General features: G+C 42.2%; 1 protein-coding gene across 2 annotated transcripts in view; it reads left to right on the top strand.

The window, feature by feature from the left end:
• Positions 1-24,440, top strand: part of ABCC4 (ATP binding cassette subfamily C member 4 (PEL blood group)) — a 418,547-nt gene that overhangs the window by 108,924 nt on the left and 285,183 nt on the right. Inside the window, exons 3-7 of one of the 2 annotated variants that reach the window (XM_068267922.1) lie at positions 6,255-6,375; positions 10,885-11,106; positions 16,774-16,863; positions 17,329-17,492; positions 19,960-20,085. In XM_068267922.1, coding sequence (XP_068124023.1) covers positions 6,255-6,375; positions 10,885-11,106; positions 16,774-16,863; positions 17,329-17,492; positions 19,960-20,085 — 723 coding nt within the window. The remainder of the gene's footprint in view (positions 1-6,254; positions 6,376-10,884; positions 11,107-16,773; positions 16,864-17,328; positions 17,493-19,959; positions 20,086-24,440) is intronic. The other variant, XM_068267923.1, reaches the window with a different exon arrangement.

Raw genomic sequence — 24,440 nt, 5'->3', positions numbered from 1 at the left:
AGCCCCAGGTATGTATAAAACTTTACTTTTAATCCGTCTCAGTTACCATTTAATTTGTAGTCACCAAACCAAATTTTAATAACATATCAAACTATTTTATTTCATCAGCAAAGGGAGTGCATACATTTGCATAAATCAGCATCAATGCAGAATTATTTCCATCTCGTTGACCATCTCTATTAGTGACACGGCTACACATCAGGCTTTATTTTTACAGCATAGATGTTATTTAGTATATATAAGAGATTCCTGTGTACACATCATATATACAGTCACAATCAGATATGTATATCTGACCTTAAAAATACGGGGACTGCTTTATTGAAGCAGCACAAGTAACTAATTTTGATTGGTTTATTTCATTTTTGTGGACTAAGCACAGCTATTACTGTATATATACTGTATATATACATTATTTTTAATGACTATTATCTGAGAAATCGAACATTTTATCATATTTTCTATTTTAATTACAGTTACAAATTCAGTAGGAGTCAGAGTCGGAGTCGGTGCATTTTTTCCCGACTCCGACTCCGACTCCAGGCACCCAAAATTGCCCGACTCCACGACTCCGACTCCACGACTCCGACTCCGACTCCACAGCCCTGATTTTTCGGTGCGGCGCGATAAGCACGCAGCACAACGTGATCCTCATATTTATGGCACGCTAGCTGCAGTGTGCTGAATTCTGCTGCCTACAGTATGTACAGTATACGCTGTTCTCTAGTGCCTGCACTGTGTGCTGATTTACCTCCAGTGTGTACAGTGTAAGGTGTTACTCTGTGCCTTTACTGATTGTAAACCAGCTATATTGTATGCTGATCCCTGCTACTTTCAGTATGTACAGTATTAGCTGTAAAGACTGGTACACACATACAATTTTGATTAGCCAATTTTAGCTCTGTTTATAAAATTCATTGTCTGTTGGCCCACTTACTGCACGGGGGTGGTAAAATTGGGGGTCAGTGATTGACCAATCAAAATTGTATGTGCGTATACATCTTTGATCTATGCCTATACTGATTGTAAATTATCCAAATAAAGGACAGGGGGCTCCATCCAATATTTCGATGGGCAGGCCCGTTATCTGTAGCTTACACTGCTGCTAAGTTCATGTACATTTGGCCCCACCCATGGCCACGCCCATGTACCTCATGGCCACGCCCATTTTTTTGCCGCGGCGCTTGCATATACCTCCCAGCCTGGTGCCCACAGGTGCCCCCGATCTCCAAGGACTCTAGAAACGCCCCTGCATACGTTTAATATTTGTTTCCAGTACAAGAAGAGTTAAGAAACTCCAGTTATTTATGCAAATAGCCATTGAGCTCTACGACTTTCAAAGTCGCAGAGAGCTCTGACTTCTGATGGTTTTTATCTCAACTGTATTGTTTTTTTCTTTTGCAGAGAACAGTTCAGGACAGGTCAAAAGTTCACTGCCTTTTCTGTGAAAACATTAAGAATGCTGAGTAGAGTGTAAAATAGAGAATGATGCAATGTTCTAAAAAAAAAGCTGTAAAACTGAAAATAAAAATATGAGAATATTTTTTTGCAACCAATGTTCTAGTAATTATCCGTACTGCACAACCAATTCATTAAATCATAATTTTTTTTCCGCTTCAGTGTCTCTTTAAATTAGCTCAGAGAGACTGGTTTCTCTGACAAAGTGGCTCATATTCTCATTGGGAGTCATAAGGATGTAACAAGGAAGATCTACTTAAAATACTGGAAGATGTTTGCTCTTCGGTTAAAGAAGTCAAAATGTGATTGTTTATCCATGCCAGCTGTTCTGGAGTCACCAATGCTAGGTACACACGTTACGTTTTTTTGTGCGATTTTGCGAGCCGATCATTTTTTTGGCATGATTCTGCACTCGATTCCGCGCTCGATTCTCTAATCTTCATTTGTTTTTCTTATCATTTTCCATTCACCGCTAAAGAAATTGAGCGCGGAAATGATCGGGAGCAATATCAGATATGACGGATTTGATCTATCTGATTAATCTATCGCATGGAAAATCGTACCGTGTGTACCCAGCATAAAGGAAGGGTGGAATAAAGGGATTTCTGTCAACACCTTGAAGGTTCAGTTGGCAGCATTTTCAGGCCTTTTCTTATCCTTCTCACCCTTGCTGGTAAGAGTCTTAAAAACTGTTAAAAGGAAATCTCCAATTGTTGAGCCTTATGTTTCTCCCTTTGTCAGTAGTATTACAGGGACTATCCAAAAGTCCATTTAAACTGCTACAGTTATGTTCTCTTAGATATTTAATGTTTAAAATGATATTTCTGGTTGCGTTTACGATATCCAGGAGAATAAGTGAATTACAGGTCTTATCTATTAATTCACCTTATTGTCAAGATTTTTAGGACAGATCCTAGCTTCTGTCCAAAAGTTATGTAAAGATTCCACAGATCTCAGGATATGTGTTACCTATGTTTTTTTGTTAATCCCTCATATGTGAAAGAAAAGATTTTTACAGTTTAGACGTTAGGCGGTATGTCCTTGAATATTTGAATAGAACTTCTGTTAGTAGGAAGCCAGATTCCTTGTTTGTTTTGTTTTCTGAAAAGTGTTTTATGTCAGAAGGCTTCAAAATCCACTTTTAGCACCTTGGAATAATAGTGAAAGCCTATAAAGTGATAAAAAAAGTATGTTCCAACATCTTTCAAGGCTCACTCAGCTAGAGCTATGGCAGCTTTGTGGGCTAATAGAGCAGGTAATGAGATCTGTAAGGCCGCTACAGGAACAAGCTTTTCTGCATTCATAAGACATTACCAAAAAGATGCTCTTTCTGCGCAAGACCAAGCATTTGGAAAGAAGGTCCTTCAAGTGGTGGTCCCAACCTTAGGTTTTATTACTTGTTAATCATCTCACCTTTGCTATCAAGGATTTTTGAAAAATAAACACAGTACCTGGTAATGTTTTGAACAATCCTGCAGGGCAATGATCCCACCCTGCTGTTATTGTCCTTGTCTGATAGTTTTACAAAATGGGAGTTAATGGGTAGTTTCACCTGTCGGGTACTTGTCTAAACACACTGAGGGGTGTACTAACAATGTGATTAATTTAAAGGGAAGTGCTGTCTGTCCCTGCCTCTGGGAGGATCAATGTCTTATGCTGGGGATACACGGTACGTCTCTGTACCGTGTATCGACCAGCTGATCCGGCCAGCTGATAATATTTAGCTGGCCCGATCACGCAGCTCGACCCGCGCCCGCTCGATTCCCGCTGGTGGACAATGGCAGGGAATCGAGCGGCTGATAAGGACCGCTGGCGGGGACGAGCGCGAATCGATCCGCGCGGGCGAGCGGGGACGCGGCTGGAGTCGATCCGGCGGCTAATCGGCCGCCGGATCGACCCGTCTATGTCCAGCATTACCTTTGCACTGAAGGATTGTTCAAAATATCATTTGCAGGTACGAACTGTTTTTTCTGTTATTTGTGAGTACATCTTGTTGTGTGTTGATTGTTGTGTTCAGCAATGTTCCTTGTTCTGATCTTTTAAATTATGTCCAGGATACATCTTTAGTATTATTGATTGTTACATTTATTGGTTTCCTTGAGTTCTACAAGGTAAATTCAAGCATTTTTTCTTAACCAAGAATATAATTGCAGTTCATGCTGTATATTACAGTTTCAGCTGGCCTACAATCAGCCTCTTGAAATATCACCGTATGTACCGGCGTATAAGATCACCGGACGTATAAGACGACCCCCTCCCCCCAACTTTTCCAGTTAAAATATACAGTTTGGGATATACTCGCCTTATAAGACTGCCCCTCTTCCAATGCACACCAAATAAAAAAATAAAAAAATCATGTACCGGTGCTATGTATGAACAGATACTGGTGCTGTACTGTATGTGGTACCCAGTATACAACAGTACAGGGAGTGCAGAATTATTAGGCAAATGAGTATTTTGACCACATCATCCTCTTTATGCATGTTGTCTTACTCCAAGCTGCATAGGCTTGAAAGCCTACTACCAATTAAGCATATTAGGTGATGTGCATCTCTGTAATGAGAAGCAAGAAGTTTAAAATCGGGATGATACCATTTATTGGCTAACTAAAAATCAATAAAATGTTATATATTTTTTTATTCATTTTTAGTTAGCCAATAAATGGTATCATCCTGATTTTAAACTTCTTGCTTTTACTGATGGCTAACACAGTACAATACCCTACTGCTACTGTAATGAGAAGGGGTGTGGTCTAATGACATCAACACCCTATATCAGGTGTGCATAATTATTAGGCAACTTCCTTTCCTTTAGCAAAATGGGTCAAAAGAAGGATTTGACAGGCTCAGAAAAGTCAAAAATAGTGAGATATCTTGCAGAGGGATGCAGCACTCTTAAAATTGCAAAGCTTCTGAAGCGTGATTATCGAACAATCAAGCGTTTCATTCAAAATAGTCAACAGGGTCGCAAGAAGCGTGTGGAAAAACCAAGGCGCAAAATAACTGCCCATGAACTGAGAAAAGTCAAGCGTGCAGCTGCCAAGATGCCACTTGCCACCAGTTTGGCCATATTTCAGAGCTGCAACATCACTGGAGTGCCCAAAAGCACAAGGTGTGCAATACTCAGAGACATGGCCAAGGAAAGAAAGGCTGAAAGACGACCACCACTGAACAAGACACACAAGCTGAAACGTCAAGACTGGGCCAAGAAATATCTCAAGACTGATTTTTCTAAGGTTTTATGGACTGATGAAATGAGAGTGAGTCTTGATGGGCCAGATGGATGGGCCCGTGGCTGGATTGGTAAAGGGCAGAGCGCTCCAGTCCGACTCAGACGCCAGCAAGGTGGAGGTGGAGTACTGGTTTGGGCTGGTATCATCAAAGATGAGCTTGTGGGGCCTTTTCGGGTTGAGGATGGAGTCAAGCTCAACTCCCAGTCCTACTGCCAGTATCTGGAAGACACCTTCTTCAAGCAGTGGTACAGGAAGAAGTCTGCATCCTTCAAGAAAAACATGATTTTCATGCAGGACAATGCTCTATCACACGCGTCCAAGTACTCCACAGCGTGGCTGTCAAGAAAGGGTATGAAAGAAGAAAAACTAATGACATGGCCTCCTTGTTCACCAGATCTGAACCCCATTGAGAACCTGTGGTCTATCATAAAATGTGAGATTTACAAGGAGGGAAAACAGTACACCTCTCTGAACAGTGTCCGGGAGGCTGTGGTTGCTACTGCACGCAATGTTGATGGTGAACAGATCAAAACACTGACAGAATCCATGGATGGCAGGCTTTTGAGTGTCCTTGCAAAGAAAAGTGGCTATATTGGTCACTGATTTGTTTTTGTTTTTGAATGTCAGAAATGTATATTTGTGAATGTTGAGATGTTATATTGGTTTCACTGGTAAAAATAAATAATTGAAATGGGTATATATTTGTTTTTTGTTAAGTTGCCTAATAATTATGCACAGTAATAGTCACCTGCACACACAGAGATCCCCCTAAAATAGCTAAAACTAAAAACAAACTAAAAACTACTTTCAAAAATATTCAGCTTTGATATTAATGAGTTTTTTGGGTTCATTGAGAACATGGTTGCTGTTCAATAATAAAATTATTCCTCAAAAATACAACTTGCCAAATAATTCTGCACTCCCTTTATATAAGCGATCTACTGGTTGGATTGTTCGACTCTCCCTAAGTGGGTTGGTCAGCTCTCCTTGTCTACTTGTTTATCAGAGCAGTATGGTAGAATAGATCGCGCTGTGCCCATAAAACCTGCCTCTTTCTATCTTCTGGCCCACCCTTGTATTGTATTTACCTCTTTCTTTGCCTCTCAGATCCCGCACATGTGTGCCTGCACCACTTCACTATAGTCCTCAGCAGCGATATCTGAGAGGCGGTAACAGGATAGGACGTATCACTCGGCATCAATAACACCTGGCGTATAAGACAACCCCTGACTTTTCAGAAAATTTTCAAGGTTTAAAAAGTAGTCTTATATGCCAGAATAAACAGTAATTGCCAACACTTGGCTTCTGATCCTGTGAAATCTGGAGTGGGAGCACATACCAGATCTTTACAAATTAACTCAGTTTCTTGGATTCTGTGCAGGTGGAAGTCACTCTAGTTAGCTAACGTTCGCTTGAACTTTATGATATACATGCTAAGATGATGCATGAAATTTGAAATAGTTCATAAATAAAACAATATTTGTAATCAGGTGTTAGTTGAAATTTTTGGGCTGCATAATAAGAGCATGTCATATTCTTAATGTTGTATCATTTTTCTTTCAAGTTACTGGGATGAAGAATTACAAAAAGCACAAAAGGAAGGCAAAGTCCCCCATTTAACCAAAGCAATTATACGTTGCCACTGGAAAGCTTACTCTCTCCTTGGATTTTTTACTTTTATTGAGGTATGTTCCCCTAAAGAGTACCTAAATTATAAATTACAGTTTGCTTTAAACCTAATAAGTTGCCAAAATATATAAACTCACACATGATAAAGTGGGCAGGCTGACAGCAGGGAGGGAGGGGCAGGGGAGTTAACCAGGCTGAAGAGGTGGGCACAATGCTTTCAGCTTCAGGAGGAATAAGAAAGTGCTACATACAGATGTAAATGTGAGTCTGATCTATCCAATATGCTGTACCAGATGTAAAATTTATATGTTCATCTAACTTTACACAGTGCCTAGATTACATATATGTATTGCCATTCAGACATTTTTTTGGCTGCAGGTGGTCTTTAATACACAACCAAATAAATAATCTGCTGTCTCATGCACATATGAAAATTTATTTATTGCCTTGGCTACATCTTGCTGTGACACTGACAGGTTTAAAAAAGACACACACAATTAAAATTAGTACCTGGCCAGGAGTGCTTGCAATTAGTCTATGGGGCCTGACCAACTCAATTGTGCAGCGCGATCGCCCAGCCTCAGCCTATGCAAAAAGCGCAGCACCGAGATTGGTCAAAAATGGCCCTCTCCCACCACCAATACACCACACGCTGTGAGATGTTTATCCAATGGGAGCAACTCCGTATGCAGATTTGATCCTCAAAGCGATTTCTTGGCAAGCTGATGTAAACTTGTTTAACACTGGGGGATGGACTACACTGCTGGGATCCCGAGCGATACATTGCAGCTACAGACCCTCCGGAGGGGAGCATATGCAGCCTGGCTGAGCCAATCGATCCGACCCAGTGCACTGCCGGTCTTACAGTAATGTGAGCTGGAGCCCACCAACAACTACGCAAGTATAAAAGGACTTGTGTCCATCACTCTGCAGAATTGATACATGTTCCGGCCAATCAAGTAATGCTGTGACCTGTAGTGCCTTTATATACAAGCAGCTGCCTCCATCCCCCAGTGTTAAACAAGTTTACATCAGCTTGCTCAATTGAGTTGGTCAGGCCCCATAGACTAATTGCAAGCACTCCGGGCCAGGTAGTAATTGTAATTGTGTGTGTCTTTTTTAAACCTGTCAGTGTCACAGCAAGATGTAGCCAAGGCAATAAATAAATTTTCATATGTGCATGAGACAGCAGATTATTTATTTGGTTGTGTATGAGGATTGTAGTTAATCTGCTGGCTCCTTAGCAGTAAGTTTGCACAGAGAAAAATAAGAGGTGGCTCTCCAAATCAAACATTTTGGAGCTAGGTAGTCTTTAATGTCACTTTTCCTTTATTGCTACTCTGCTGAGTGTAGTTTCACTTTTTTTGTATTTTATCTCTTCGAAAATCAGTAGAAATATTTGTTTACTTTTTTTAACCTAGATATTTAAAGGAATACTATAGGGGGGTCTGGGGGAAAATGAGTTGAACTTACCCAGGGCTTCTAATGGTCCCCCGCAGACATCCTGTGCCCGTGCATCCACTCACTGATGCTCCGGCTCCGCCTCCGGTTCACTTCTGCAATTTTAGACTTGAAAGTCTGAAAACCACTGCGCCTGCGTTTCCGTGTCCTCGCTCCCACTGATGTCACCAGGAGCGTACTGCGCAGGCCCAGTAGGGTGTGTGCCTGCGCAGTACGCTCCTGGTAACATCAGTGAGAGCGAGGACACGGCAACGCAGGCGTAGTGGTTTTCAGACTAAAGTCTGAAATTCCAGAAGTGAACTGGAGGCGGGGCCGGAGCATCGGTGAGTGGCCCCGCCTGGGTAAGTTCAACTCATTTTCCCCTGACCCCCCTACAGTATTCCTTTAAAGCAAAGATGAAGCGAAAATAAACTAAATGAATTGTATGTGTAGTACAGCTGAAACTCTACAGAAAGGCTCTTCAGGACGAGCCTTTCTGTAAGGTGAAACAGCTGTCGCCCTCTTTGCACTGGCAACCTCTCTCCCACCTTTACAGGATAAAAAGTGTACTGATGTTTTACTTACCTGGGGCTTCCTCCAGCCCCTAGAAGCCTCTGTGTCCCTTGCCTCAGTTCCATTATCAGCCATTGTTCTGGGGCCCACTCTGTAGCTTCTGCGCATGCACACACCGCTTGCAGTTGCACTTCTGCGGTCTAGAGCTTTCTGCACAGGCACAGTTCTATTGCACCGCTACAGAAGGTACCAAAGAAGAGTGGCTGAAGGCGAAACTACAGCAAGGAACACAGAGGCTACTAGGCCTCTAGTAGCCTCTGTTTCCCTTTCCGTAGTATAGAATAGAGATTTAGAAGAATAAAAATCTAATTGCAACTTGAATGTGCTCTCTGCTCTGTCTATTTCAAGATTGTACTGGATTGTACTATGTAAACATCCACATGTGAAGATATTTTATCACTTAGCCAATATATATATATATATATATATATATATATATATATATATATATATATATATATATATTCACCTATGTGAATATATATCTATATATATCTATATATATATGTATATATATATATAAATATATATATATATGTATGTATGTATCTGGTGTAGGCTCCATCCACTTTTTCTAACCCTAGCACACAATTACTCAATGACCAAGTTTGTGAGCTTTGCATCTTGGGCATCAATAATTTGCATTGAAATGAAACAAATCTGATTGGCTGTTTGGGACTCCACCCCCTTTTTTGAATTTTAATCCAAGTCACCTAATGACCTGTACCAGGTTTGAGGCTTGTGCCATTAACAGTGCAAGAATGGCAGCAATTGAATATTCCCCTTGAAAATCAATAGGTGAATTTTGATTGGCCTTTGTAAGCTCCACTCACTTTTCTGAATATTAATTCAGTCACCCAGTGACCAACGGGGCAAGGGTTGAGGGCCCTACCATTAACAGTGTAAGAATGGCTGCAGTTTACATTTCCCAGTGAAATTTGTATTTGTGTCCCCCACACACACACACTTTTTGGTTATGGGGATAAAAAGTATCCTATATGTTATTCCAGGTTATGTACTATGTGTGTGCCAGATTTCATTAAAATCCGTTCAGCCATTGCTGCGTGATTGAGTAACAAGCATCCAAACATTTGCATTTATAATATTAGCGAGATATATGATTTTTATTTTTTTCAAAAGAAAGCCCCACCTGCCTTGACAAAAAGTAGTGTGTAAAAAGATTATTTGCATTGGGCAAACTATAGAGGAGCTATGATCAGTAACGTGTCACAGCACTAATAGTGAGCAAAAATAAGTGGTTAAAGTAGGAGTAGTAGAATAGTATAAAGACTGTTAGGGCCCTTTTCCACTAGCAGTCGCTAGCGTTCACGCTGAACGCTAGCGATTGCTGAATCGCAATTACCGGCGATTCCCTGACGTTTGCGGCCGCGATTTTGCTATGCTATGCACTGCATAGCAAAATCGCGGCAAATATCGCTCTGCCGCGCGTTTGCGTTCCCGTCAAAAACGTATCGCGGTAGTGGAAATGACCTACCGCGATTCCTATGTTAAAAAGCAAACCGTAGCGATTGTAAAATCGCTAGCGTTTTGCGTCTTTCCGATTCAGCCAGCGCAAACGCGCTGGTGGAAAAGGGCCCTAAAACACAGTTCAAGAGGAGCCAGGGGATGAATACATATCATACACTTCAATGTAACAATTAGGATTTCACATATTGTAGGTGAAACTAAATGTCAATATGTCTGATAGGAATTTAAAAATAACCTGATCATTATAATTCTGCTATATTATATTTGCCATATTATGTTGGCTTTGATATCAATGTATTTTTTTAATACTGTTGTGATGGTATGTTGTGGAAGCTGATAGCTTATGCATCTAGTTAGCATGCAGCCCGTTGCTTATTTTTACTATACAAGTTCTCAACCTTGCATACATGGTTTACTTTCTTATTATTGATAAGTATAGCCTTTTTATTATTAAGATTTCTGTACTACAGTTATTTAAAGAGAACCCGAGGCGGCATATTGAAATCCTAATAGGACCCAGAGGCTTGTTGTGCACATTGACATGCCTCTGGGTCATTCTATCGCCGCTGCCATCACCCCCCCCCCCCCTGCGCTTTGCTGTCCCCCCTTAAAAGATCGCTAGGCTAGCGACAATCTGCTTGCAGCTAGCCGGCTTTCTTTATGTGAGGCTGCCAATCAGCTTCTTCTGCGTCGCCACCTCGATAAGATGCTCCCCCCGCCGCTCTCCGCCTCTGTTAGCCTCCTCCAATAGGAAGTACATTGTGCACAAAAAGTACATTTTTTGATTCGTGAAAAAGGGTGAGTAATGGAAAGCAGTACTGTAGAGGAAGCGATCGGGGAGGTGACAATATCTTCAGAGTTGAGCACTCCCTATTGTGGAGCAATAGCAGACTTAAAAATAAATATATTTTTGACTACCCTTACATGTTTGTAGCCAGCTTTACACTAACTAACTTTAAGCATTGTTTCCCCATCTCTGTTTGTTTTCTGATATTGATACATTATGATAATGATTTAATTATGTACTTTTATATTTTTTTTTTGTTTTGTTTTTGTTCTTCAAGGAAAGTGTCAAAGTGATCCAGCCAATTTTTCTTGGAAATGTTATAAGTTACTTTGAGATGGACAATCCCAATGATGCCGCCCTGGCTAATGCCTACATAAACGCCGCAGCCTTGTCTGTCTGTACTTTACTTTTGGCAGTCCTTCATCATCTTTATTTCTATCACGTCCTTCGAGCTGGAATGAAATTACGTGTAGCTATGTGTCATATGATCTACAAAAAGGTGAGGGCTTCTGCAAGAGCTGGCTCCATAGTGTCATTGGGTGTTATTTTATACCTCTGTATTATATTGCATTTTATTAAATTGCGTTTTAGGTGACACTGTTATTTTCTTTTGCTTTGCTTATGTTTCCATGAATGTGAGCTGATTATAATCAGTTTAGTATTAAAGACTCAATGATACAGTGATCATCTTGTATATATGTGCTCATTTGTATTCACATATACTGTACATTATATATGAAAATATATTTCAATATGATGCATTTTGGGAATTGATTATCAACTATCAATGCAAAACACGCAGCATAGAAATCTCTGTGCTTATGCTAAAGCCTTAAAAGACCACTATCACGAAAATCGTAAAATTTAAAATGTATTAAAACACATACAAATAAGAAGTACATTTCTTCCAGAGTAAAAGGAGCTATACATTAATTTTCTCCTATGTTGCTGTCACTTACAGCAGGTACCGACAGGTTTTGGACTAGCCCATGTGCTTGTGGGGAATTCTCAGGGTTTTTGTTAAGTTTCTAAAGCACTAAGTGAAAGGCAGTTGCTCCGCCCAACTGCTAACAAACGTATGCAGTGAGCACGGAGAGTGTCCAGCTTCTTTTTATAAATCTTTTTCAAGGAGTGTCTTTATAAAGAATAAAGGCCATGCAGAGAAATCTGACAGAACCAACAGGTTTTGGACTAGCCCATCACCTCATGGGGGGTTTTCAGGGATTTCTTTATTTTCAAAATGCACTTAGTGAATGACAGTTGCTCCGTCCAACTGCCAAAAAAGTGTACGGTGAGCAGGGAGACTGGCCAGCATCTTTGTATAAATCTTTTTCAGGGAGTGTCTTTATAAAGAATTAAGGCCATGCTGAGAATCCCCTGTGGAGAGATGGACTAGCCCAAAACCTGTAAGTGACAGCAACATAGAAAAAAAAATTCATAGCTCATTTTCTTCGGAAGAAATGTACTTCTTATTTGTATATGTTTACATGTATTTTAAATGTTACGATTTTTGCGATAGTGGTACTTTAATGAAGACCTCTAATAGTATTCCAAAATGAGGGGCCTAAAATTAGTTTAAAATATGTCACCTGTGAGGAAATGCATTTTGTGTAGTTCATGTACGTTCATGTATACTAATAGAATAGGTGAATGACAAAAATGTGTTTGAGCCTCGATTTGTGTGTAGTACAAGGATGGGGATCTCTTTCTTATTGGGGTTTTTTTTTTTTTTTTTTTTTTTTATAATTTGATTATGTTATTTTTACTAATTTATCTTTGCATCACAAGGGGGGTGGACATAGCCTGTATGTGACAGTACATGTTTGTGACTGATCTTTGGAGACATCAGTTATCAGATGAGTCCTATAAGTTGAAAAGGTCGTTACCATAAAGCCTAATGTTAATTGCAGTGATTAGCGGCTAACAGTGGCAAAAAATATAAATAGTTTACAGTATCTCTCACAAGTGAGTACACATCTTTTCATGGGACAATATTGAAGATATGACACTATAATAAAATGTAAAGTAGTCAGTGTACAGCTTGTATAACAGTGCAAATTTTCTATCCCATCAAAATAACTAAACACACAGCCATTAATGTCTAAACTGCTGGTGACAAACGTGAGTCTACCCCTAAGTAAGGAATGTCCAAATGTGCCCAAAGTGTCAATATTTTGTGAGTCTACCACTATTTTCCAGCACTGCCTTAACCCTCTTGGGCACGGAGTTCACTAGCGCTTCACAGGTTGCTACTGGAATCCTCTTCCTCTGCTCCATGACGAAATCACCAAGCTGGTGAATGCTAGAGACCTTGCATGCCTCCACTTTCCATTTCAGGATGCCCCAGAGATGCTTACTAGGGTTTAGGTTTGTAAACATGATTGGGGCAGTCTAGCACCTTTACCCTCATTTGTTTTAGCAAGGCTTGGGTTGTCATGGAGGTGTGTTTGAGGCCGTTATCATGTTGGAATACTGCCCTGTGGCCCATTTTCTGAAAGGAGGAAATTACGCTCTGCTTCAGTATGTCTTAGTACTTGTTGCCATTCATGGTTCCCTCGATGAACTGTAGCTTCCCAGTGACATCAGCACTCATGCAACCTCAAATTATGACACTTCCAGCACCATGCTGTAGGCAAGACACACTTCTTGTCTTTTCTCCCTTTGAGAAAGCCGGAAGTGTCCGGCGAAACATGTTAGGGCGTCTAGCGTGACACGGCTCTCGGCTCTACGCACATGCCGCCTTGCCAGGTTCATCCGCCGCTGCCTGCTGCCATCCATGCATGACCGCTTGAAGGGTCCCACAGTCCTGCCTCCTCTTGTGGCAGCAGCTCACCAGTTGTACAACGGTCTCTGCTCGGATTTCCGCACCATCACCAGTGGACTTGTCTGGACTGCTTCCTGTTCCTCCCCTAGCCGTGAGCTCCGGCGGTGGGTTGAGGAACCCTGAAACACAAACACCCATTTGGAATGCCGTCGCCCGGAGTGGGTACAGTATACGGGGTCTACTACCCAACCTGGTCATTTTGACAACAGTTTGGTGCATGATTTTACGCTTTATCTGCTGTTGCAACTTGCTTTGCTTGTCCCTGTTTTGCATCAACCTTGGGAACTAACTGTTTCAATTTGGCCAATGCTTGCTTTTTTGATTTTTGCTTTGCAATCAACACCTTGCACATTGATATTATCTATATTGCTATAACTGTGCTTATGAGATCATCTGCTGAGCTGGACTTTTGGCCTATTACATGCATTGGGATCCCTAAACCATATTAGGTGGTTCAAGCTAGGGCTGTGAGTGCATGGATGTGCGGGTCAGTATGCGTGCGATGTCCCTCTGATGATTGCTGCATGTGTGGGTTTTTATGATGGATTCTTGTGTTTTTTGATAATAATAATTAATAAAGCTTTTTTGCATTTTTATAAGTTTGACTTGTACAGTGAACTTATTACACATGCCTCCCAACCCCCATTTCCCTTGATCTTTACGTTATTACACTTCTTGTCTTTGTACTCCTCACCTGGTTGCCGCCACACATGCTTGATACTATCTGAACCAAATAAGTTTATATTGGTCTCATCTTACCACAGGAAATCCTCTGGATATAAAGCTGCACTCTACTTCCTTGATCAACTATGGCTAATCATGATCTGAGTGAAACCAATCCTGTTAAACTGCTGTATGGTCTTAGGCACTGAGCTGCAGCTTTTTATTTTTATAGATCTTTAGAGAACTCTCTGCCATGAGGTGTCATATGGAATTTCCAGTGACTAGCATGAAAGAATGTGAGAGCAAGAACATCAAATTGAACACACCTGCTCCCCATTTATACCTGAGACCTTGAAACACTAACCAGTAACCTTACTCCAGGAAGGGAAAATGTCTAATTGGGCAGAATTTGTACATTCTTCACTTAGAGGTGTACTCACATTTGTTGGCAATGGTTTAGACGTTAATGGCTAAGTGTTGAGTTATTTTTTATGGGACAGTAAATTTCCTGTCCCATAAAACAGTTATACAAGATGTACACTGACCACTTAACATCGTATCAAGTGGCATATCTTTAGTATTGCCTTTCAGGTCATAAAGAAGGAGTTGACTGCATCTGCATTAAAGTAATATAATGAATGTAACAAAACTGGTAATCAGACTTTTAAAACTGAAAGCTAAATCACAAATAGCCAGTGATCTAAAGTCAAATCCAAAAACGTTTTAAAAATATGTAAATTCAAAAATAAAGAAGACTAATAATGTAGGACTCATAGAAGATCAGGCATGAAACCCTATTGTGGATGATTAAGCCAGAGTTGAGATTTTAAATGCACCCTTTACTTCTGTTTATACCACAGTAATGCCCTTTTCTCACAACCAAGCCCTGGGTTGTTAACAGTTTACCTCATTCAGCTGTCTTAAGCTACATACTCACCGCAGTGATGTAGGAAGATGGATCCATTTACGTCCCTCCACGATGAGTGCTCCCCGCTACCCCATATTCCTGCCGGAGGGTATGCAACGTTACACGACGGGAGTGAACAAGACTTTAAGTGATCGTGGTAGTTTGCATGGAGTCGTCAGGGATCTTAAAAATTCAATCCGCCGTTTTATCGGTGCACGTCGCTAAATGTCATTAGCGCTATTGCGTGCCTGTACCCACTTCGTGAGATCGTGGAAACGATAGCTTGTCGCTCAAAAATCACTGGATGTGGTAAAAATCGTCAGAAAAAGTGCATGGTGGGTACGGGCCTTCACACAGGAAGGACTGTCTTGCACAGGAAGCTGTGCAGGTATGTCTAAATAGAATAAAGATGAGGGTATTTAGGTTTTTTTTGATGGGCCACTTTACCTTGTTTTTCTTTTACACGGGCACATTCTCTTTGACTGGAGTAAAGCTGATGCTTTCACCTTATTCAGGAAAGGAGAAAAAAAAAATCAGAATTTGGAAAACATGTAACCATAAGCTCAGCTATGTATAAACTGTATGACTGTATCCCAAGGGACACTATACGGAATTATATAGCACAAAATAATCTTATTTTAGTCCATCAGCTTGGGCTTACTAAAATTTGTTCTTGTTGATGTAACATGTGGGAGCAGACATACCTGGGTGCTGCCAGACAGAGCTCTGGTAGTGCATTTTAACCCCCCTCCCCTTTACACTATTACATATGAGCATGGTATAAAGGTCATCCCTCCTGTAATGTATTGAATAGTTGTCATCATTGAAGGTAAGCCAACACCTACCTTACTTTTAAGCGTTTTTTAGTTAAATTTTTGGGGCACCTCCAGTTTTCAGTTACTTTTGCTTTCACCCCTGTTGAGGGGTCAGAAATGTTTTATTTCATTTTGTTGTTCTATTTCGGTGAACCAACCACACTACCATTTCAAAGGCTGAGTGGGGATGGTACTTTCCCACAAGCGATTATACTGGTTGCATTCTGTACAGTCTTGGATCATTGTAATCTCAGCAAGTTCATGCCCAGAATGTTTGCGCTGAGTTGTTGATCACCTGCTTCACATGTGTATTTTTACAGACAATGGGGTAATGCAACTACCAAAGTTAAATACTTCTTTATGTCAGTTTAGGGAAAGGAGTTTGGGGGAGGAGTGTAAGGCTGTTAAGCTGCGTACACACCTTTGACTTACATCACCCTGCGGGGGTCGGAACCCGATTCCCTTTGACAACATTGCTGGGCTGGCTTGTACAGACACGTCTCAGCTGTGTAGTTGACAACGTATTCTGTTGCTATGGGGGGCAGATTGGACGACAGAACAGCGCATACGTGATGTCGTGCAGCGGGCAAGGGAGCAGCATGCACAAAAGAGTTGGCCGTTGGTTGGCCAAGTGTTTTCACTGGATGGATTTCTTGTGGCGCGGCGGTCGGGGGCTACTGTACACCTGCTTGATTATCGGCCGAGGCTGTCGTTATCAGCCGTCTCAGCCAACTGTATTGCAGCCTTTAAATGTAGTTAGAAAAACAACATAAAATTGAACTTAAAAGAAGCCAGAAGTTAACTGTCTAGTAGATGGCATTGTTCACTTTTTTGAAAAAAAAAAATTATTTAGTTGTTGTGCTGATCCTCTGCTTCTGATTTATTCTGAGGCTCTGACCCATACTGAGCAACAAGCATTGCGCCTCCAATACGTTTTTTTTGTTTTTTTTGTTTTAGGCACTTCGTCTGAGTAATTTGGCCATGGGAAAAACGACTACAGGGCAAATAGTTAATCTTCTGTCAAATGATGTGAATAAGTTTGATCAGGTATATCATTTCTTGCTTACCTGTATAAATATGTATTTTTAGTTTGTATAGCAATTTAAATACAGTAGTAACACATCAGTTGGTGCATGTTTTCTTCAATATGACAATGTGTAATACATGTTTAGTCTTTTAGTCTAGGCATTCATACTACTGGGATAGAGATGCAAGTTGTATTCTTCCTCAGTACTACATGTAGGCTGAGTTTATATCTAGTTGTGCTTTTTTAAACATTATGCATGCTGTGTTTTTTGAGTTGAGTATTGCGATCAAGTGTGCTTTGTTCTTGTGACAGGTAATATTTAGAAACTGTCAACACTCTGACAGAATTATTTGGAATACAGTACATTGCAATGTCTTCTCATATACGGCAGTTACGTGAGAAAGAAGGTGCACAGTTTAGTAAATACTGGAAATATGAAGCTAATTATATACCGGTATATATTTATTTTTTTTCTATGTCAACAGGTGACCATCTTTTTGCACTTTTTATGGGCTGGCCCATTACAGGCTATTGCAGTCACAGTTCTCCTGTGGATAGAGATTGGACCATCCTGCATGGCAGGAATGGCAGTACTGATTATTCTTATGCCTCTACAAACGTGTCTTGGAAAATTTTTTACCTCATTAAGGTACAGTTTTTCCTTCTGGTTACTTCATTTAGCTCGGTATGGTCTTTATTTCCCTGCTAATTCATGAAATTTCACAGGTGAATTCAGGTAAGTAACATTTCTGGGAGATGTTTTTTTCCTGTGCGTCATGATCAATAATAAATTGTATCAATCAACCAGTGGGGACATCTGGAGGTAAATTTAAATATGCTTTTGCCTGGGCTCTTTTCACTGCAGTGCCAATAGTATGTCAGAATGGAAGGTTGCAGGGGTTCTTTGGTCAGGAGTTTAAAAAGACCCTTGAGAATCACAAAGACTGGGGCATACATTTAAATATGGATTACAATGTGTAAAAAATAAATAAATGATGTATTATTCCCCCACATTTCTCTCCAGAGGTTTGGGAATGGGGTAGTTGCCTCCACCTCCCATAGCTCAAGCTTGAGATGAGCCCCTTCTCCTTGACATGGAGAAGGGAGCATTACAAGGGAGATGTCAGGATTGTCAGGTCAATGACTATAGGTCAGACTGTATGCTCATAAGACTGACCTATAGCCCAGCCCATAACACCTGCGCAAATTCCTACCTAATACAATACTACAATACACTGCAGGTAGATGTAGCATACAGATTGACACATAGTATTCACCAAACAAAGCACTACGAGTAATACAGTGCACAATATACTCAAGTATATAGTCACCTGAGGCCTGGAGGTTGAGGCAGTCCAGTTGAAAGCCAGGTGATCGTAGGCTGGAAAGGATAGGTTGTAGGCTGTTCAAACACTTTACAGGTAACGTGGTCAGTTCAAGCCAGATTCAGTCCAGGCAGAGTTCATGGGAAACCTTTTAACAAGCAGGGGTCGATCCAGGCGGCAGTCAGGGAAATCCAGGTACAAGCAGAGTCGGCAACAGGTAATCCAGATGGAAAGCGTGGTCAGGAACAATCGATGGTCGGCAACAGGAAATCAATCTAGAAATTAAGCTTGGTCAGGATACAGGCAAAGTCGGCAACAAGATCAATCAGCTGTGATTGCAGTCTTAGCAACAAGCCCAGCATAGGCTATCATGGGCAATAACTGAGGGCGCTCACATTACATTTATACAAGGACTAACCAGTCAGAAAGTAGAGGAATCCAAAGTGCCCAATCCCAAGCAGCGTGTCAGCAGTCAGATGACATGCAGTGTGCACATGTGATCATTGTTTACAGCGGCAGAGCGCGTACTGAGAACGCGTCCGCCGCTTATCCAATGGGAGCTGAGCGCCCTGTGCTCCAGTGACGTCAGAGGCCCGCCGAGACCCGGAAATCCGTGCTGCAAGCCGGGTCTCGGTGTTCTGCCGTACGGCATCACCGGCAGATCTGACAGGGGAGCATTAAAGGATACCTGAACTGACATCTGACATGTAAGTGGCTGACTGGAAGTGACTACAGTGTGACCCTCACTGATAAGAAATTCCAACTATAAAACACTTTACTGGCACACTGTAGTCACTTCCTGTCTGAGTCAGGACTGAGTCAGCCACTTACATACCTGATATTTAACTCTTTCAGGCTGAAAAAGAAAAAAAAAGGAACACAGCATAGTTATTTGTGTGCTAGGCACTGTACATGCACATGTCTATCTCATCATGTCAGTTCGGGTATCCTTTAAAGATTTCTGTCCCCAGTCTTGCAGAGTCCACCCAATGTCATGGACCTGGTGGACGGGTACTGACCAGGCTGTGGAGCCTAAGACTCAACACACACCATACAATCTTGGTTGTACAGATTTACCAAATCTATGTACTATAAGGGCCAACAGATTGAAAATACATTGAATGATTGATTGGATAAGCTCTTATACTACATGGAAGTGGTAAGATTGAACAACCAAGATTGTATGGTGTGTGTCGAGCCTAAGGCTGGCCAGCTCAGCTGTTTTGGCAATGCTAGCATGAAAAATGACAGAAGAATATTACACATCAGTGTTCTCCCCAGGCTCTTTTAGCCGGGTGCATTACCCGGCTAGTTTTGGTAAGCACCCGGCTGTCATTGGCTCACCTCCTCCTGTGTTTAGCAGAGTTGTGCAGAAAAGTGCCGGCCTTCTATTCTCTTATCTCGCCCCACCCAGCTGTTTTTTCAGGCCACCGGGCTACTGTTTCATGCCTCCCGACTGAAAAAGATTTCTGGGGAGAACACTGCATATAAATGTGGAAGTACAGGTTAGCCGCAGGGTCGTGGAGGAGGTGCAGGTGAGCTGCAGGATCGGTGAGGCGGAATCAGTTGAAGTAAAAGATTTTTTTATTGTAGAGAAGAAGAGGTAAGAAGAATATCATGCAGTGGGTGAGTAAACCGCCCTCCTTGTCTGCCTCTGTACCAAGCATGTCACTTTACTCACAACAAATAATGTTGTTTGTACAGATAGGACAAATATTTTGTTTCATCTGCTGAAATGAAGAATAGATGTGTACTTTTTTCTTTAAGCTTTTGCATAACTATTGTTCTTAGGAGCAAGACTGCAGCATTCACAGACATCAGAATCCGAACCATGAATGAAGTCATATCTGGAATGAGAATCATTAAGATGTATGCCTGGGAACAACCATTTACAGAGCTTGTCAACAACATCAGGAAGTAGGTTGTATTCTCTCCAGGTTACCAATTCATAGAGTCTTGCAGGCTTTTATTTATATATTTAACCACTTCCCTACCCTGGGTTATTCCCCCTTAAAAACCAGAGCAATTTTCTGCATTTTACACTTTTCACATTCATTAGCCAATAACTTTATTTATACTTATCACACATAAATGATCTATACCTGTTTTTTTGCCACCAATTAGGCTTTCTTTGGGTGGTACTTTTTGCTAAGAATTATTTTATTTTATAAGCATTTTGCATGGAATAAGGGGAGAAAATGTAAACAAGTAATTATTTCTCAGCTTTAACCACTTCCCTACCACGCTATGTTTTGCTGATCGGTGCTGCGTGGGCTCTCCAGCCCGCAGCACCGATCAGCTAGCAGCCAGGCCGATCAGACTTCCCCCCTTTTTTCCCCACTAGGGGGATGTCCTGCTGGGGGGGTCTGATCGCCGCCGGCTGCTTGCGCTTGCGGGGGGGGGGCTCTTCAAAGCCCCTCTCCGCAGCGCTTCCTGGCCCCCTTCCCTCCCTCTCCCTCCCCCTGTGAGCGGCGCAGGAGCGCCGTATACATGTAAACACCGGGGAAGATCTTCCCCGTGTGTTTACATTTACCCTGCGAGCCGCCGATCGGCTCGCAGGGTGTTCACGGAGACACCCTCCGGGAACTGACATGGAACGGCCGCTCATACGAGCGGCCGTTTCCATGGTATACACTTCTGGATTCAGGGGCGTGTATATACGCTCCGAGAATCCGGAAGTGGTTAAGCCATTACAGTTTTAAAATAATAAGAGCTACTGTAGATTAAACCCACACATTTGATTTGCCTGTTTGTCCTGGTTATTACAACATTTAAATTATGATCCTAGTACAATGTATGGCGACAATATATTATTTGAAAATAAAGGTGCTTTTTTTCATTTTGTATCCCTGGCTTTACCTGCAATTATGTGTCTCTTTTGTATCCCCCACCACCCCTAGTTTGCCAGATGTGTTCCTGTAAATCCCCCCCCCCCCCCATAGTTGGCTAGATGTACCCCTCCCGAGCCCCAGTTAGCCAGATGTGCCTCGGTAAACCGTTTATCCCCTCCCCCCCCCCATAGTTGGCCACATGTGGTTTTTAATTCTCCTTCCCCCCCCCCCCCCATGGTTAGGCGAGTGTATTCCCCTGTATCCCTCCCCCCATGGATTGCGAACTGTGTGCTATGTAATACCCCCCACCATAGATCACCACATGTGGTCCCCTTTAAAATACCACCCACATGCCAGGTGTCTCCCCCCCCCCCTTCCCGCAGAGATAGGTGCACGGAAGCAATACAAGTCACAATCTCTCACCTGACCTTGTTCCACCGGCAATCACAATCTCCTCCATGCAGTACCGTTGTCAGCAGGGCTGTGGAGTCGGTACAAAAATCTTCCGACTCCGACTCCTCGGGTTACGAAATCAGGACTCCGACTCCAACTCCGACTCCGGGTACCCAAAATGGCTCCGACTCCGACTCCTTAGTCTAATACTTAACAGGGCTGTGGGTTTTGTAGAAAAATCATCCGACTCTCGACTCCGACTCCTCAGTTTACGAAACCACGACTCCAACTCCGACTCCAGGTGCCCAAAATTTCTCCGACTCCAACTCCGACTCCACAGCCCTGATTGTCAGCCTCACTATGCTGAACGGATCGGGTCCCAGCTTGATGACGTCGTCAAGCCGGGACCCGATTCATTTAGCATAGTGAGCACAGCGGGACTGCAGGGAGAGGATCGCGATCGCCGCCGGAACAAGGTCAGGTAAAGATTTTTACATTGTTATCCTGCCCAGCCCAATCGCAACATGAAGAAGGGGGGTGTAATTACAGGGGATCGGGTGGGTGGTGGGGAGATTGGACCCCATGTGTGAGAAAACGCGGAAAAGCCGCCGCGTGTATTGATAGCAAGGCGGCTGGCTCCGTGTCCAGCGCGGCGGTTTGTACGCAGCAGCATGCGTCTGATAATATGATAGATCGCGAAAAAACCGCCGCATGCACTGGCAGCAAGGTGGTTGTTTCCGCGTCCAACGCGGCGGTTTGCACGCAGCAGCGTGCGTCTGGTGTGGCTGGGTCTGTTAGTGCACCTGGATGGAAAACTACGCGCGCGAGCCAGAAGTCAGGACCTTTATGGCAGCAGGAGATGGATCAGCTGATCAGGACGATCAGCTGATTCCTGCTGGACTCCTGATTGGCTGAGTGGCTCGGGCGGGGCGGCAGAGTCCTGCAACTATATATATTGCTTGCTTGCCAGTTGCTGGTTGTCTGCCATTGCGAACACTTACGTGGAAGCATTCAGACCATAGTCAGATCCTACAGTGTGCTTGAACCAGGAGGACCTGGGAATTCACACTGAGCCAGATTACTTTTGTTTATCATTTGTGTTATACTCCAGACTAGTTCCATGGTGCTGAGACCACGGACCTCGCATCCAAGACTAGGGTACTGTATTATCATTTGTGTTATACTCCAGACTGGTTCCAGGGTGCTGAGACCACAGACCTCGCACCCAAGACTAGGGAACTGTATTATCATTTGTGTTATACTCCAGACTAGTTCGAGGATGCTGAGACCACGGACCTCGCACCCAAGACTAGGGAACTGTATTATCATTTGTGTTATACTCCAGACTAGTTCCAGGGTGCTGAAACCACGGACCTCGCACCCCAGACTAGGGAACTGTATTATTATTTCTGTTAGTCTCCAGACCTGCCTGTGACGCCCATCTTCCAGGGGTCACTTGCCATTGGGTCTTCTTGCTATTCAGCCTGGGACTCCGCCTCTTGGATGTCTCAGGCTGCTGCAAGATCTCTGCACTTCCAAAGGGAGGTATTTCTCATACTGCCAAGGACCACCTGCTCCTCGGGTGGTCCTCACTTAAAGTTATTACTGTTGCACCAAACACTCACACTATATAGGTGTCCAGAGGTTAGCAATATAGCTGTATTAACGGTGATTCTGCAGATCATCAATAATCAGGTATATATCTGTATTCTTGGTGATACTGCAGATCACCAATAATCAGATTCTCTCTGCGTGCTGACACCGATCGTTACACCATGGCAGGGATGCCGGTATAGTGTAGTTAGGGGGAGGGGGGTTAATGAGCACAGGAGTGTGCTAGCACGCCTGCTGTGCTCATGAAATCAAAGTAACATATTCACGTCAGGTGGCTTTCAGGAGCCACTTGCAATGACGTGAATATATTGTAGTTAGGCTGTAAAGTGGTTAAAGCTCTAGTTCAGCCTGCCTTTTTTATTCAATTCTAAATGTAATAGAGGGGCTTTTTGGTCTCTTTTAGCCCTTTATACTTTCCTACCGGTAGTGGTTCTGGGTCACCATGAGCTGCCTGGATAAGCCTTATTTTTTATGTAAATGACAGCAAATGTGCACTTATTAGCAGTACGTTGAAAGTTTCTGCCTGGCACCATCTAGAAGATCCTTATTACTAATAATATAAAAAAAATTGATAATGCAAAAGTTTGTGCTTTGCAAATCACAGGCTATTCCACACAACATGCAAAAAATATTATCAAGGTGGTTGTTGGTGATTTATTTGGGGGGTTTACTCTTAAAATATGCACCATATATGTTGACATAAAGCACATTAACACTTTGTAATTTTTTTTTAAGTCTTAATGCCAAGAGTATTCTCTTACCTGTCAAATAAGGCTGTATTCACCTGTACCACCAAAGGATGATTCCTGCCATTGGTACCTTTGTGTCATCAAATTCAGATTGTAGTGCTATAACTGTTTATCTGCAGCTTGGTCTCCAGTATGCATCATTTAACAGGCATTCTTAACATCTTACCCACCCCCTGCATCATGGGTGGTTTACTTTCACAACATTTTTAAAGTTAGTGAAAGTGAGTGAGTATTGGCTGAAATATGCATGATATCTAGCCTGGATTTCTGGAGTGTGTCTTTAGAAGAAATAAATATTTGTGGATAAATTGCTTGTATACATTTCTTCAGCTTTGTTCTGGCATATTTCAAGAATTAGGTGAAAACATTTGAGGGTTTGGTTTATTAAATGTGGTGGAAACCAAAGCAAGAATGGAACATTCTTTAGGTGCAACCAAGTAAGTTACAGCTGGGACATGAAAGAAGGATCTGGTTGGTTTTCCTGTGCTGGACAAAGCACTTTTGCTCCTTAATTTTTTTAAACCATCTTGGTAAATCAACAACTTTTTGTAAATTGTTTTATAAAATTGGTCCAAATGCTCCTGGTAGTGTTGGGAGTACTTTGGCATACAGTCAATAGTAGCTCAGTTAAAGTAGTTTATGAAATAAACCATGCGTTGTTTGACTAATATCCAGAATTCCTAAA

The sequence above is a fragment of the Hyperolius riggenbachi genome, chromosome 2 (genome assembly GCF_040937935.1).
Source record: "Hyperolius riggenbachi isolate aHypRig1 chromosome 2, aHypRig1.pri, whole genome shotgun sequence".
NCBI classification, from domain to species: domain Eukaryota; kingdom Metazoa; phylum Chordata; class Amphibia; order Anura; family Hyperoliidae; genus Hyperolius; species Hyperolius riggenbachi.
The sequence above is the reverse complement of the archived record's forward strand: the minus strand, read 5'-3'. Positions and strand labels throughout refer to the sequence as shown.